This window comes from Siphateles boraxobius, unplaced genomic scaffold (assembly GCF_051911475.1).
Source record: "Siphateles boraxobius isolate OS27281-9 unplaced genomic scaffold, OSU_SipBor_1 25, whole genome shotgun sequence".
NCBI classification, from domain to species: Eukaryota; Metazoa; Chordata; class Actinopteri; order Cypriniformes; family Leuciscidae; genus Siphateles; species Siphateles boraxobius.
The window spans coordinates 20,296,108-20,313,444 of NW_027508866.1; the positions used below are offsets into that span (position 1 = coordinate 20,296,108).

The 17,337-nt window shown below is 38.0% G+C and overlaps 2 protein-coding genes across 2 annotated transcripts in view; both read right to left on the reverse strand.

The window, feature by feature from the left end:
• arl15b (ADP-ribosylation factor-like 15b) overlaps positions 1-16,249 on the reverse strand; it is a 52,832-nt gene extending 36,583 nt beyond the window's left edge. Inside the window, exon 1 of the mRNA XM_077243085.1 lies at positions 15,539-16,249. Within this exon, the coding sequence (XP_077099200.1) occupies positions 15,539-15,646 (108 nt within the window). The 5' untranslated portion in view covers positions 15,647-16,249. The remainder of the gene's footprint in view (positions 1-15,538) is intronic.
• LOC143750170 (chondroitin sulfate proteoglycan 4-like) overlaps positions 1-17,337 on the reverse strand; it is a 445,241-nt gene that overhangs the window by 407,425 nt on the left and 20,479 nt on the right. The gene's annotated exons all lie outside the window — the stretch shown is intronic.

Sequence of the window (17,337 nt, forward strand, 5' to 3'; positions counted from 1 at the left end):
TTATGATGGTGCTTCCAGGTAAATACAGACTGGGCACACTGCCAGCAGGAAAGGGCCAACAACAGGAAATAGGAAGGGCCCAAACTATGATTGATGTCACAATCGGACGACTGGGAGGGAAAGGTAGTCCCATGTCTGAAATGTACAAGAGACATGCTGGCGCACAATAAAAGCAAACAACACCTGTTTGTTCTAGGATAAAGGTAAGAGAAAGTGGAAAATTATATCATAGATGTAAGGTCTTAAAGATACAAGCAACTTCAAGAAGTTGCCTTGCTTAGTATTTATTTTTACATTTACATTTAATCATTTAGCATATGCTTTTATCCAAAGCGACTTACAATTGAGAAGCAATCAAACCAACAATATGTAAGTGCTATGAGTAGTCCCAGTTACACAGTGCACATAAGTTTTTATATATATATATATATATATATATATTTAAATAGACAAAATAGAAATAGAATAGTAAGTGTTAGTATTAATAGGTCAAGTGTTTCTTGAAAATGGCTAAAGCCTCGGGTTGAGTTAGTCAGGTCATTCCACCACCTCCAAAAGGTCAGTGAAAGTGATTTTGTGCCTCTTTGAGATGGCACCACAAGGTGCCGTTCACTTGCAGAACAGAAGCTTCTGGAAGGCACATAAGTGACTCTGAATAATGAGTTTAGGTATAGGGGTGCAGAGCCAGTGGTTGTTCTGTAACCAAACATCAGTGCCTTGAATTTGATGCGAGCGGCAACTGGCAACCGGTGCAATTTTATTTGGAGAGGTGTGACGTGCTCTCTCGTCGCTAGTTAAAGACCTCGCTGCTGGATTCTGGATGCTGGATGGCCTGAAAAAAGAGAGCATTACAATGGTCCGTTTTGGATATATCAAGAGTTTGGACAAGGAGTTGTGCAGCATGCTCTGATACATAGGGAGGGCCTAACCTTCCTAATGTTGTACAAGACATATCTCTAGGATAGGGGTGCACAATATATCGAATCAATATCATTATCGCGATATCACGTTGCCCGATATCATATCGAAAGTCTCGCGATAATTATGCAATAAAAAATTTATGATGCGTCCCATCTGACACACGGAGTACTGAAGGAAAATGAAAATTGAGCGGAAGTACGTAGGAGGGCGGAACCAGGCTAACGTGGAGCCTCCGCGGGAGCATAAATAAGTGAAGAAATAGACAGAGACAAAAAAACAAAGCCAAAGAAAAGAAAGGACCTAAAGAGAGAGCGAAGGGAGCAAAAAAATAACACAAAAGTAAGAAAATGAGTGTTGCTCAGGGAGAAGACAAAATAACAGATATTGAAGAGGAAACTTTAGTGGCCAAAAGTAATGCCTACTCCTCGGTAGCTTGGAAATTTGGCTTTAAGCCAACAGATGATGCACAGGCTAATGCACTATGCAAAACGTGTAGAATGGTGGTAAGCCGCACAAAAGGCAATACAACAAACCTATATTCGCATCTTAAGAACCACCACAAGCCACTTTACAATGAGTGCATGATACTACCCCCCTAAAAACCTGTTGCCGTTTATACGCCACGTCTAGCCAAACAAACCTCGCTAGCGAGTGCTTTTGCTAGTGATACAAAGTACGACAAGAACTCAAAGAGACGTAACGAAATCACTAATGCTATAACATACTATTTGGCCAAAGATATATTGATCCACACAGTGGGGAAAAAAAGGCTTCAAGAAGCTTTTGAATGTACTAGACAAACGGTACCAAATCCCATCCCCCAACTATTTCTCACAGGTAGCTATCCCACAACTTTATGAACAGTGCAGAAAGATGGTGCAGGCAGAGTTTAGAGTCGAAAAGATTGAATAATTTTCATCCACGACGACCTGTGGTCCAGCCGCACTACGGAACCGTACATAAGTCTCACTGTGAACTATATTACGTCCGAGTACGAACTCATCATCAAATGCCTTCAGACTTCCTACTTCCCAGAGGACCATACGGGACAAAACATCTCCGTTGGCCTAATCATCGACCCTGGAATCATGGGGGTTGCGTCCAGAGCATCAGGTGGCCATAACGACTGAACAACGGAAGCAATATAAAGAAGGCTGTGGAACTCAAAAAATGGCAGAGGCTACAATGCTTTGGGCACCTGTTGCGCAATGCTGTTGGTAATTATTATATTATTTGTAACTTTCATTAAATGTATAAGGGATAGGATTTTTATTAGTGTATACTTACTGCAATAATATTGTATAGATCTCGAAGCTGACACAATCAAATATTTATTTTATATGATACATTTCAATAAAACTGAAAAGATAGACCAATTTAAATAAATGTTTATTTCTGTTTCACTAGTATTTGTTGCTTTAACTTTTTTAACTGTTTTAATAGATACAAAGTGCTAATACACGTATTATGCCTTGTGTGATGACCAGTGGTGGAATTTAACTAAGTAGACTTACTCAAGTACTGTACTATGCTGAGTTACTTGTACTTTACTTGAGTCTTTTCTTTTCATGCCACTTTCTACTTCGCTACATTTCAGAGGGAAATATTGTACTTTTTACTCCACTACATTCTACATTACATCTGACAGCTTTAATTACTTGTTACTTTCAAATTTAGATTTTTGCACTCAAAACAGCTTATAAAATACGTTTTGTTATAAATTTAACTACACGCAGCCATATAACAGCCTATAAGTCCAGCTGAAATAATTAGACCATTAAACACACAACTGTTCTAAAACGTGATTTATCAGCATTGAGTACTTTTACTTTAATTCTTTATATACATTTACCTGATGATATACTTACATACTTTTGCAGGACTTTTACTTGTAACAGAGTGTGGTATTAGTACTTTTACTTATGTAAAGGATCTGAATACTTCTTCCACCACTGGTGATGACTTGGTGTTTATTTAGGAAAAAATAATATATTAACATTTTGATTTTGTCTTTACTTCATTTTATCTTTAGAAAACACAATTAAAGATGATGCTCGCATTGACAAGGCTACAAAGTTGTGCAAAAAGATAGTGGGCCACTTTTCTCACAACTGGAAGAAGAGGAGAGCTTTGACAGAGGCACAGAAGGAGCTCAACCTTCCAGAACATGCACTGGTTACAGAATGCCAAACCAGATGGGGATCCAAGCAGCACATGACTGAAAGGGTGCTGGAGCAGTAGAAGGCAGTGGCTTTGGTTCTGTCGGCCGACAAGAGCCACAGGCACTTGGTACAGACATGGCAGGACATTGACGCTCTCGAATCCATCAACAAGGCCCTTTCTCTGTTGGGGTAGAGCTACGTCAGCGTATCTTCTGTAAAGCCAGTTGTAACGAGATTCAGTTGTTATGGGAAGAAGGAGGCGGGAACCGGCGAACATTCAAACATTTTAATTTTCTAAATAAAACAAATACAACAACAAAAGGAACCGCCAGCAGCCCCTCGTGGACAACTGATGGCTACCCAAAACAGAAATAAAACAACATAAAATTAGGCCTGTTTCTCTCTCGATCTTCACAGTCGTCGCTCCTCCTTTATGCTTCTGCTCCTCCGTGAGAGATTCGAGACCGGTGCGTCTCGCAGGTGTCATTCATTAACACTCACGCCACCGGCCTTGCGCCGTTCTCTCACGTCCCTCGGCCTCGTCCTGCTCGCCACACCAGTCCTCCATCTTCTGAACACTCAAGCTCTGATTCGAGATGAAGAGGACACTGAGCTTAAACAGTCCATCAAATCAAAGGTCCTCCAGTACCTGAATGCCAAGTGGGATCAGGCCACAGAAGATCGGCAGGACATGGCATCCTTTGTGGATCCAAGATTTAAAACCAAATATGTCAGTGAGGAGCGTGTCCCAATTCTCACGACCAGGGTACAATCAGAGATGAAAGAAATCGCTAGAAAGGTAAATGTTTTTGAAAAAATATGTTTTTTAAAGTAAATTATGAGCAGTGTGGTGGAAATTCTAATTTCAAATTTACTGGGCCAAATGTAGTATTTGTTTTTATTCTGTGGTCTTTCAGAACAGCGCCACTGAGCCCAGGATCAGACAGTCCCAGTCCCAGCCCCACCTCCATCAAAAAAGGCCAAGAGTCTGCTGAAGAACAGCACCACCACACCAGCTGTACAGGTTCTGGTAGATGATGCCGTCACAGCTGAGCTCAACAGCTACCTCCTCACCCCCTCCATTGACAGCGAAGATGATCCCTTAGCCTGGTGGAAGTGTCAAAAAGTAAGCTATCCCACTTTGAGCAAGCTTGCAAGAAAGTATCTGTGTATCCCTGCAACTAGTTCCCCATCAGAGAGAATATTTAGTACAGGGGGAAACATTGTGACAGCTCATTGATCACGGCTTAAACCAGCTATGGTTGACATGCTCGTCTTTTTGACTTGCAATCTGTAGTCTACCTGAGTTGCCGGGGAAAGTGTAAATTACCTTATAAAGGCGGTTGCACGGTTGTTGATGGGCCCTGTTTCTCTTGACATTTTCTTTTTACTTGTTTTTTAGATTAATTTCATTGTTTCTAACATTTCCTGTTCTATAGACATGCTCATTTATTTATTTTATACTGTACAACCAGTAAAACATGTCTTGTTCTCTTTATTTATTTATTCATGTTGTACCAGTCCAATATGACTGTCTGTTGAAATAAATCTTGAGTTGTAAGAATTTGTTTTATTTGTTATGAATCTATTTTGATGCTTTTTCCCATAACTTTTGTAATTTTCCTTTTTAAAATATCAAAATTAATATTGATATCGCAAATTATTGATATCAACAAAATTGATTTGACAGAATTTAATTTTCTTAATGGCATAAACAGCCTTTACTCCCTTGAAACTTAAACTGAAATGTCACAGTTTCTGTCACTGCGACTTCCAAAACAGGCGAACACACACACACGCTCACATCACTTTTGAAGTAAAATTGAAAATTGAGGATGCAGTGCATCGTAATGCATCGTGATATTGAATTGAACTGAATCAATGACATGATAATCTAATCGAACCGAACCGTGAGACGAAGTTGTGATGAAGTGTTCGGTTGACCAAAACCACAAGCAGCTGTATCATTGCAAGATTGAAGGTGGCCAAACATTTTTAATATCTAGAACTCAGAAAACACTTAAGTGGTATAAAAGTTGGAGATTCGCTGTAGAAATGCAGATTCTCTGTAACCTAAAAACATTTTCAGCCATTATACAGTTAAAGTTGACATGAAACTGAAGTTGCAATGGTCTTTTCTTCCCTATTGTGATATATCAGAAACGGCTTCTGGGACAAGAAAAAATGTAAGGGTAGAACTTGTGCATGGGGAATTTATTGGATGGTTGTGGTTTTCTATTGCTGTGAAATCACGTTAGTGACAGGTTGTCGTTTTTTTATTTGTTTATTATTCCTTTAAAGGGTCACTCCACCCATTTGCATTAAGAGGTCCATTGTTAGACAACCAGTCATACTATTGAATGGTCGTGCAACATTCTTTCATTTTCCCCTGAGACAAGAGAGAAATCTACTATTTACCTTTTTCACTTCCTCCTACAATGACGCAAAAATCGTCATTTGACGTCATTGTAGGAGGAAGTGTAAAAAGGGGGGATTTCTGTATAGACTACAAGCACAAATTCCCACCCTTTCAAACCCGCCCATAGGGGGTTGTGCCTAATGCGCTAACAGAGCTATCACAGATCAGTGGGTGGGACTTCACTTGCAGATACTGAAAGCAATATCAGCCATCTTGTTTATAAGCTAAGCTAACAAGCGCTGTGGATATAGGAAGTTACGACAATGACGGAAGAAACTAAACATGATATGGAAGTAGAGGATTTTGAAATTCTGCTGCTCGAATCCGCTGTTCGTGGCTATCTTTACGAGCCGCAATATAGTGAAGAGCAGCTGAGGCTGATGGAGGATCAGGAGGCGGCTGCCTGTCGCGGACGAGGAGCCCGGACTGGGTCGAGCTGAGGCGGGCTGCTGGTGCGTGTGCTCTCGCTGTGCGCTACGGACACAGATAGAGTCCGTCTGCTGCAGAGAATTTCAACGATCGCAATTTCTCCTGGACGAAATCTCTGAATCAGACGACCACACGGACGTTTGTGTTGTGATGTGAACCATCCTAGTTTCGCCTGACTGAACATCCAGGTATCATGCAATAATTCACCATATAGAAAGAAATACAAACGAGTAATTCACTAATGTTTGCCAATGTAGCGGGGTTCGTTGTTGTGGGAAGAAGGAGGCTGGAACCGGCGAACATTTGAACGTTTTAATAGTAAAATAAACAAATACAAAACAAAAGTATAAGCCAGCTGGCCACACACAACAGAAACAAAACATAAAATCAGGCCTGTTCCTTTTGTGCTTCCGCTCCTCCTTGAGAGATATGAGACCGCTGCACAGGTGTCATTCATTATCACTCGCGTCGTCCTCTCACGTCCCTCGCCCTCGTCCTGCTCGCCACAGCCAACTAACTAGAAATTTTTTGTGAAATGAATTTCAAACTCATTTGGCAGCTAGCCTTCTTGTAGACGGAAGAGTGATTTCTCTGATGTTTGCGCTGTTCTGGATTAGTGGGAGTTGCTTGCGGAGCTGCATTGTGGGAGTTGTTGTCTTACATACAAATGCGCCCCAAAGTTATTTTCTGTCTTTTCTCGGTCAAGAGGGCACCAAATTCAAAATTTCTTTTACATTTCGACTACATATATAACCCACTTTCAATAAAGATTAATGTTGAAATGGGTGGAGTGACCCTTTAAGTTAGAATTAAAAGCTGTTGCTCAACAGTAAACTGAGAACTTTCAGAACTCTCTCTAACTTCACTGCAGTGGAGTTCTGAGTCAACAGAGCACATGGGGATTTCCACAGTATTAAAACTGCTGCAGGATAAAAGGAAGGGGCTGAACAATGCCCAGCAAAGCTGTAGCTCCTCCCGCTGCTCCTTTACTGATGGTATTGGGATATAAATCTCCACCGTTACCCCTCCTTCAACATTTAAACATGTTGAATAACAAGCTCTAATCTCCAAACATCAGATAGAACACTTCAGGTAATAATGCTATTCTCAGCCCTTAGGAACAATCAAACAATCATATCATCTACAAGGTCAAGCTGTGCCCTAAATAACTGATGAATGTGGATTTTATTTAGACTTTCAAAGCAGTGAGTGACAGGCCATTGAGCGATTGCTTGAGTTATGGTGCCAGAATCTGGAGTGGCCGGGGGAAGGATCTCATTCAGGAAGTTTCTTTTTTGTTTTCCTATTCCGTGCTGATTTACACCCAGTTCCCACCTTTGATGGGCTGTATTTTGAGTGGTATCCTGTTTGGTCTGACAAGGATTCCAATTCCCAGCAGCTCCTGGGTCACAATAGTCAAACTGGACTATGGCATATTCCCCACTCGAGAGGAACTCTGCGACCTAACTGCCACATCCTGACTTATCAAAGCACGGAAGTAAAGCATGCAGAATACATGGTTAGTGACTCCATTCCAACCCCAGCCAGTCTCCAATCTGGGCCGCCATTAATCATTATCATTTAAAGAGACATGCACCGAAATGGGTCACTGTGAACAGAGCTGTTTTTGAGGAGGTAAAAAGGGTGTTGTTTTACACAACCATTGAGGAATTGTAACCAAAGTATGTTACAAACTTAACATGAAGACCCGGCTAAAGAATCAACATGTGGAAAATAAGGGCATCCGACAACCCCTTTAAAGTGACAGCAACCTAATAAACCTGCTGCTGTGATGTCAGTCATTAATATTAATCAAAATACAAAAGAAAGAGAAATTCACTCACTGCTCTTGACTGAATAACTTTTGTAGCTTTATTAAGGAAAGATGTTTATTCAATTTATAATTTATGCAGGAAAGACTGAAGTGTTTGATAACTTCGTTCAATGTGTATTTCTTACCTATTAGACCTACCTGAAAATCTTAAAGCACTGTTTACAAGGTTACATGGGTCAAAAACAACGAAAACAATAACTTTTTGTGCATTTTGAAAGGCCAAGTAAATATCTGAACTGGTCTGACTGGGCCAATAGAAAAAAAATTGAGCCCTGATATATTGATATAAAATTTATATAAGGGGTTTATGTGAAGATTGATTCAAGTTCACTTGAATTAAAAGTTGTTATATTTTTTAAAGCCTAATAAATGTTAAAATTGATAGCTTTTAATTATACTGTAATGTGGAATGGCTATAATTAATGGCTAAATTGAGAAAAAAATATTTTTCATAGGGACATCAGTAGTAGTATTGGTATCAGTGATAATGGCCTTCATTCGATGCCATTAGACAAATATTTAAAATATACTGCCTTTATGTTGTTTCTACATTTATTCACTCAATGTGAAATTATTTCACTATAAAAATATATAAAAAATGTTAGGTGTGATTAATCGTGATTAATTACATAAAAATGTGCAATTTTTAATCTATGCAAACACTAATTTGAATATATGTAGTTTACACATTCCAAATTCCGTAAACCTGCCCTTGGGCAGGGAAGAACATTCAAGATGGTCGAGTCAGAGTCAAGACCGAGTTGCAATGTTCTGAAGTCCAAGACCATGGAAATAGACCATGATTCAAAATTTCAGACTCGAGAATATCCATGTTCTCGATCTTGTCAGAATTAAGGACCAAGACCATAACCATATTTTCATGGTCTTCGACTTGATAGAATATGGACTCGGTCTTGACACTGACTTGTATGAGCTGGTCTCGACTACAACACTGTGTATTAGTCTACATTTATATTTTCACAGTTTCTGAGACATTCAAATAACCCTGGGTGCATCCAGCAATCACTTCACAGTCATAGTCACTTTTGACTACATTTCAAAAGGGAAAATCACATTTCTGGCCCGTTTTGACGTTTGCATGTTTGATGTTTGAACAACTGACCTGCTTATCTGCTTATTTCTGGTTTGCATGCATACTTTCGGAAATATAAACCACTTTAACCTAGCCAATAAACTAAGGTCATTTAGTGTGCAAAAGTGACACTGAAAACACCACCTAACTGGTTTCACAAAGTAAACCACAGATAAACAAAGAGAAATTTAGCATAAGGGTGGGTTCTCTCCGAGGCTGCTTACATTCACTATCTTAGCAACATCAACTCAAACTTCCTAATTACCAGTTTGTCAATTATCTGACCATTTTTCACCCTAGAGTAACCTGGGGTTAGAGACTTGCTCAAGGGCACAAAGATAATAATATGTTGTTTGAACCTTCAAGATCTTATCTTTTCTGGCCCAGATCATAAAGGACTAGACAACACAAAATGGCTCACAAATGGTTATAATGTGTATCATTTATTAAGTATCATGAGTGTTATCTTAATGCAACTAACCTGGGGTGCAATTCCCAAAGCCAACTATGGTCACAAGTTCTGAAGAGTTCAAAGGAACCTGGTTATCTCCCTCAAAGGAAGTAATTGTATTAATCCGGGATCTTGTAAGCAAAACTTTAATTAAAAAAAACATCCCTTTACTCATGGATGTTGCAAAGCCAGCCAATCAAACTGAAAGTGTTTTGATTTTTGCCAGCGCTGACCATTTTTATGTACAATGATCAGTGAACGGACTGTGGGTGGTGTTGCCTTCTGTGGGTGAGACAGAAGAACAGGTGCAAAGCCTTTGGGCTTCTCATGTCTGACTGAATGCTACACTTTTCAAGCAGTGAGGCTTGTCATGGCCTTTAAATCAAACTGAGCCTTTTAAATAAACATGAGAGTCACTGTGACTAGTGACCTCAGAGCATCCATTAAAAGATCATTCTGATAAACCGACAATTTAACACACCATTAGCACTAGATCACACAGGGCACAAATAACTCACTTTACAAAGGCTTAAATACCTCTTTTAGGAGTTTTGTGGCTTTTAGTCCATGTCTCTGTGCTTTGAGGCCAACTCTACTCCAGCACTTGTGTACCCGTAAAAATGGACAAAATAGAATTCAAGTAGCAGATATTTACTTTCTCTTGTGGGAAAAAAGACAGAAAATACTGATGACACATCATGTGCACTTGGGTGTATCCATATTTTTGTCCAAACACAAGGTTATTGAGCAAAGAAGATTAGCTTTCCGAGCGTTTCCATAAAAATATATTAACACACAAAAGAAATTTGGCTCTCACCAACCATTTTCATGTTTAATAGATGTGGGTGTAGACCACCCAACCAAAATCTAAAATTTCATTTTTTCTTCAAATTACTAAGATCATTACCATAACTAAATATAATCATTTTAAATTGAGAATATAAAATACAATTACAATTAGAAAATTAAAAGAGAGGAAACATAAATCATTCTTGACTAAGGAGAGAGATGTTCTTCATGTTGATTTTATCAGTGGGAGATATGGGGTCAGATCTTTGCGGGTCACCTCCTGACAAAACATAAAAGACAAAAGCTGTCACTATTAACAAATTTATTTAAAAAATATATATTTTTCAAAGATCTATTGGAGACACAATGGACTGATGCTTTCTCCAGACTATAGGTTTCTGTAAACCACCTAAGTTTGTAGAGCAGAGATGGAGTTCCAGACTCCTGTCAGCTACAAATGCACCAATGAGGGGGAACGGAGTACCTCCTACTGTGGGAAGCCCAGAGGAGCTGAACACTAAGGAAAGGACCTATATGTAACATGATAGAGGATGCCATGAAGTTTCTAAGCCCTACTACGAAATCCAAAGACACATTGAGAAGAGGAGACTTGTGCTGAACTGCCCCAATGACAGACTGTGTGCAAAAGCCACAAGGCAGAACCACTAGGCAGATAATCGATCAGGGCGAGTCCGGGCTTTGCCGCCCGAGAGCGTAAACAGAGCTCAAGAGCTTCTGTGTCAAACCTCTCAATTTTACCCAAGCTGTGATAGTTTGAAAACACACCAGGGAAAAGGCTGCTCTAATTTTGGAGTGCCTGAGAATTTTAGAAACCTAATACACTGGAGCTAATTATAAAGCAATTAGGAAGAGCAGAAACTGGTCACTGGTGTTAAACATTTGGAGTTAAATTGTCACGGAAGTACTGAAATGAGTGAGATGCATGTGCTCAGATGGTCTCCAATGGTTTAGCAATCAAGATAAGGATGCAGAGATGATTGTTTAATGGCATAAGAGCATAATCCAGTACAAAAGCACAGGGCAACAAGTTCAGGTGTAAGGTTAAGGCTACAAAAAAAGGGAACATACTACCAATTTTTTTTCAGGAGAAATTTGAACTTAAAAACATTTAATCTCTGCTAAAAAGACCAGTTAAGAACCATTTTTGGGGACATTAGCACACAGGATCCCATTGAAAACCCAATAGTGACCAGCTTTGCTAATTGCTATCACATTTAAAGAATTCAATCACGGGAAATCAAATAGATTTGAGTAATTGCAACAGCCAATAAATGTCTTTATAATATTAAATCATTGTATCTTTACCTCTAGTCTTTGACTTCCTCATTGCATTGCCTGACTTGCTCTCTCGCTTGAACAGACAGCCGAGCTCACAACTACTGCTGTTGCTTTTGGCAGTTAAACGCGAACCAAAGCTTTACTGCTCACCAGGGTGAAAGTTAAACAAACAATTTAAACACAATGTTCCAGGACACATATTTTTCCATGAGCTAATATGATTTTTCACATAATAATACAGCCGTCAACAATGAAACGTAAAAAAAAAAAAAATTCATTCAAATTTTTTAGCTTAATAGCTTTAACAAGAACAGTTAGTCATTGCCTTCTGTCATAAAATGCAATAGCACAGCACTAACCATTCAAATAAAATCTATTTGCCATTGATCCAGTTTCACTCACAATGTCCACGGGATACGATAATAAAAGTCCATTAGTAAAACCAGAAGCTGCATTACTCTTTAGGATACTAAAGATACTGTATTTCAAATACTCTTTGAGAGGTGGGGCGGTAGATGCCTGGTAGAAACGTGCCTGGTAGAGATTAGAGCTGCAACTATTGAATATTTTAAATAAAATATACATGACTGTTCAAAAGTTCGGGGTCAGTAATATTTTTTAAAAGTCTCTTATGCTCAACAAGGCTGCATTTATTAGAAGAAAAAAACAGTAATATTGTGAAATATTAGGCTACTGCAATTTAAATAAATTTTTACAATAATGTAAATACAATAATGAATACATTTTTAATTTAAAAATAACTGTTTTCTACTTAATATATTTTAAAATGTAATTTATTCATTATTGTAGATTTGGTGCTTTGCTTAAAATAAGAACATTGCTTATCAATGTTGAAATGGTTGTGCTGCTTTATTTTTGTGGAAACCCTGATACATTTTTCAAAAGTCTTTGATAAATAGAACGTTTTTATTTAATACTTCAGCATTTATTTTTAATGTTTTGCAACAGTGTGAAAGTCTTTACTACTGTCCATACAGATCAATTTAATGCATCCTTGCTAAATAATATAAATAATTTCTTTTTTAAATCTTAGTTTTGAATGGTAGTATATATAAAATATATAAAGCATCAGATGATGGTACAGGTAATCTAAATGTAAATAAAATATAGGGAAAATGAGCAGAAATAAATTACAACAACAAAAAAACTCTAATAAGGCCTATTTTCAGGACTGTGCTTATCTACTGTGTAAATTAGTAACATACCTGTACTTCCTCCCCATGCCTTACCTTAGTTCCTTAGTTAACCATTACATAAAGCTTCCGATTTGGCTGTAATTTAGCTTGGCTGCCTGTAAAATGAATAACATTTAGGCTAAAGGGATTAAATGAATATGTGCGATCGGATTAGGCTTTATTTAATCAAAGATCCACCAAAACGGCTGTTGGACAAACGCTTAAATGCATTGAGATTCCACACACAAATTAACCATACAGAGTGAGGAAACAAAATAAAATACAACACAATAGGATCATTGTTTCTCCCATTCATTTCAAAATAAGCAGACCACGGACCAAATGAGGCCAGATCCATAATTAAACCGAGCTAAGATCTGCACTGAATGCACTGTAATAATGGAAAACCATGGGGACACCAAAAAGAATAAACTGAAACCTGAACAGTTAGAACTCAAAACAAACACTAAAACCATTGGCCCTGGACGGCCAGCACATAAAAAGCGTGAAGGAAATACGCTGCACTGGAAAAAAACATACCAGAAACGTAGATACAATGATGTGGTTTCCATGCCAACTACAAAGGCAAAAGGTTTAAGCTCCACCCATTTCGGGAAAGGGAAGCCAACTATGCATGCCATGAGTCCTAGAAGCTGACATTGATAAAGCTTTCACTGAGCTCGCTAAAACTTTTTTCTATGCCCACTGTTGATGAAAAGGGCATCAAATCTGTTTACAGTTGCACAACCTGTTAACTATGAAGATATGCATGTATTGGAGTGCACATGTTTTAGTCCAACCTACTTTTCACATTCTAGTGAAATATAAATAGGTATTACCCTCAAGAAGGACAAGTTCGGGAGCCCTTCTATTTTATGCTCTATCAAACTTGAACCTTATGAGAAAAGGGGTCTGACAACATCCTCTTGCCCTTATTGACCCAAAGTCAAGAGTGTCAGGACAAAAATACATAATCAAGCATGTTCCTAATCCACACACCGCCAGCCTTTTCAGCTCTGTTTCTTGAGGAAATGGTTCTATTCTGAGAATCCTGACCGGAACATCCCAAAGGAAGCACCCCTGTGACCTCGCTGCATATGTCCAAGTCAAGTATCAAAGCACCGAATGTGCGAGAAGTTTACAGGCACCAGATGCTGTGGAGCAGCACCAACATGACAGTACTGTATAGTCTACTCATTAAACTGTTATAATCAGACATTGATTATTGTAGGCAAATTATATGACACGAATGGTGCAAAAAAGGACTTTGAAAGAGGTCACCCAGAGGCCAAATAAGCAGATAATAAATAATGTTATAAAAAAAAAAGATTAGATGTGATCTGTAACCACATATCATCCCATGTAAATTCATTAATGGAGTTGTCATAATCACGAGACATGTGACTGTTGGTGTCACAATGAGATGACAATAAATCTCAAATGTATTGAACTGAATAGCCCACTCTTTCAGCGGTGTTGGTTCCAGAAGTATTATTTCCATTCGGCTTTTCCATAGGGATTTTAAAAAAGTCTTTGTTAAAGTGTGATAAGCCATGAACCAAGCCAACCAGCTACGAGGTGAATCAAAAAAGGAAAAAGTTTTGAAAATCAGACAAAAAAAACAAAGATGCAAGACTGTGTACTAACGGCTTGAGTGAGGGGAAAAAACTACAATCCCATGAAGCATTGTGAACAGCATAATCGATTTAAAAACGATGGAGAAATATAAAACTACTCATTTAAAAATGTTGAAAAAACAATCATTCACAGTGCTTCATGGGAGTGGGTGGAGCTAAAGATCTACTTTGCTGCATTTTGCTCTTTTCGACTCTGATTGGTGGAATTTTCATGGGCAATGTAGTTTTTCACCACAAATTGTGTTGTTAAACATGATTATTTTAAAAGTGAGCCCTTTAAATTAATGCAGGCTGACGACTTCAACAGAAGTCATTAGGATTGATTAACAACTTCGTAGATCACAGTAAGGCCGTCTTTAAAGGTTTTTATGTTATCATTAAAAATCAATTTCCCTATGGAGAAAATGAATGGAAAAAATACTTCCGGAACCAGACTGTCTCGCACTATAGTCTTTTCTTATCTTTTGTGATGTATATCAGAGTGAAACGGCTTTTCGGTTAAGATAAAATGTAGGGCGGGACTTGATTTTGTCCATGAAGAATTGATTGGATGGTTGTGCTTTGCTATTGGTGGATCTCATGTGAGTGACAGGTTGCCCCGCCCTCCCGACAGTAAACATGTCATCAGAGAGGAGATGCAAGGAGGGGAGGTTATTTTGATTAAAGATTACGAGGACACACTAATTTAAAATAATTATGCGTGAGGACATTTTTTTATAATAAATACTGAAATATTCCATTAAAAAACAAAAATTGTTCATTTTGATTTTAAGGAGGCATAGTTCACTCAAAAATGTTTATGTCAACATTTACTCACCCTCATGTGAGTTTTCTTTAATACATGCATAGGTTTTGTTACCAGAGCAAAAAAAATTTAGATTTGTAGACTAAATAAATGATCATACCTTGCAGCAAACTACTTCACTTCTAAAGTTAAAACTTTATGGGCTACTTATCCAACTACATTCATAGTTTTTTATTAGTATTTTTTTAAAGCAGGACAAAAAGAGATATCAGAGATGGACAAAAATTGTTGATATTACAGGAAAGCTATTTATTTAACAGTGCTCAGAACTGCTATCCTTTCTGAATACCCTCTTCTAATGGCTAAGATTTGTTTGTAAGCATAACAAACAAGAAGCTGTAAGTGAATTTACCAATATACTGAGAAAGAATATTTGATATAGTACAAACATAACATTACTGTTCAGAAAGGTATTTGAATTCGTGGGAGCATCGATGAAAACAAAACACCTGATACTACAGGCTCTGGCCATCTTCAAAAAAAAAATAAAAAGAATACTCTACCAGGTAATCCATGTATTTCCCCGATAGCTTCTTGCTGTTGTCTACGGAAAATAGAAGTCCTGAGTTAGGGCGACTATGAAATGAAACGCTGGTGTTAATTGAATGCATCCAAAAGTCGATTTTTTGACGGCTTTGGAATCCCCGCCTCTCAGATATGAAAAATAATATGTTAATAAAGCGGCTAGCAGCGTTAGCTGTGTAACGTTACTCCTCTTCCTCTGTAAGTTCCACGCACGGTTATGTGAATAAAACAAGTCCTGATGAAAAAAAAAAGGATTCAGGTTTTAATACATTCAAAAACATTACTATATGTATTTTTAAGTCGAAATAATTCCGACTCAAGACGTGATACAGCGAGTGCAATACAGCTTAATGGTGTGGGCGGAGAAAGGCGCTGTTTGTTGTGTGTTCGCGAGCTACAGAGGCAAAAGCATCACGACTTCGACGTGACGTCACTGTCACGCTGAGTATTACCAGAGAATGTCTAATAGACATTTTTCTAGCGTGTTACGGCCAACAACGACCTAACCTGTAAGAAATCGAAAGGACAAAATTACTCGTTCGTTCGACTTTTGGACTATAATCTATATTGAACTTGCGGAATCAACAATAAAATCTACTTTGATTCAACGACAACCAGGAGAAAGGGATACATTTAGCCGTCTAGCTCCTTAGACTCCCATTCATTCTGCACTCGCCCGCGATCACCTCCAGTGGAATTCTAATGGAACTGCAACCCAGATGATACAATGGGGCTAATAGGAAGTGCAAAGGCTCACCGCTAGACGGGCTCTGGTATTACCATAGAATTTCTGGTATGACGTTCATTCATTCAATAGGAATTGAAATTCTCTCTGTTTCTTATTTCTTTTGAGTGTTTAAACCGATATGATATTATAGTATTGACTGCTCTTACGACACTCTTTCACGTAATGAAAAAGTTTGTTTAATTTTAAGAATGCAAACGTCTAAGCGATCACGTGATAGGAGATCGTAGGCTACAGGTTCTTTTACATCACGTGACAAAGAAATAACGTTGCCAGATATTTGGTTTGATAGTGACCTCTACTGGTTAAATTAACACAATGTTCTTCAAGGAGAGCGACAAGAGGATAGCCGTGTTGTGTAATGTGATCATACTGTATGTAGGCTACATAGAAACGCGATCGTGTTCGGGAATGCTAGTTTCTTTCAAAATGGCAAACTTTTTTATGTTTTTCTGCTTATAATGTTATAACATATAGGCCTATTGCATCATGTTTATGTATAAAAAGTTTTGAAGAAATTGAAACGACACTCATTTGGATAAACAGGCCATGAAACAATAAAACGACTGTCTGTGAGGCACAATGTATTATGAAGTCACAGATTAATTTGCTTCCTGTTATAAACACTTAGCCTACTCACACAGTTCTGTAAAAGTGAATAAATATCTGTAGAAACTGCATACGTTTATAGGCTATACATACATGTTAGGTAAGTTTGAGAAGTATTTTTCATGTTTCACTTTTCATTGGTTTAAGATTATATTATATGTGGCTGATAATTGGACACAATGACTTGTATTCTATTATAATTTATAACAAGTTATAAATGTTCAGCAAGTAAAGTCTGTTGACAATTTTTCTAATAAACACATTGTTAACACCCAAACCTGCCCAAATGAACTTCATTTTTTACAAACAACAAAAGAAAAAGATACATTCACATTACATTTGTACATCCATTTGTACAATATATAGCCTACATTTGTGACTATTGGAATGTTCTAACTGATGGAATGAGTAACTAGGCCTATT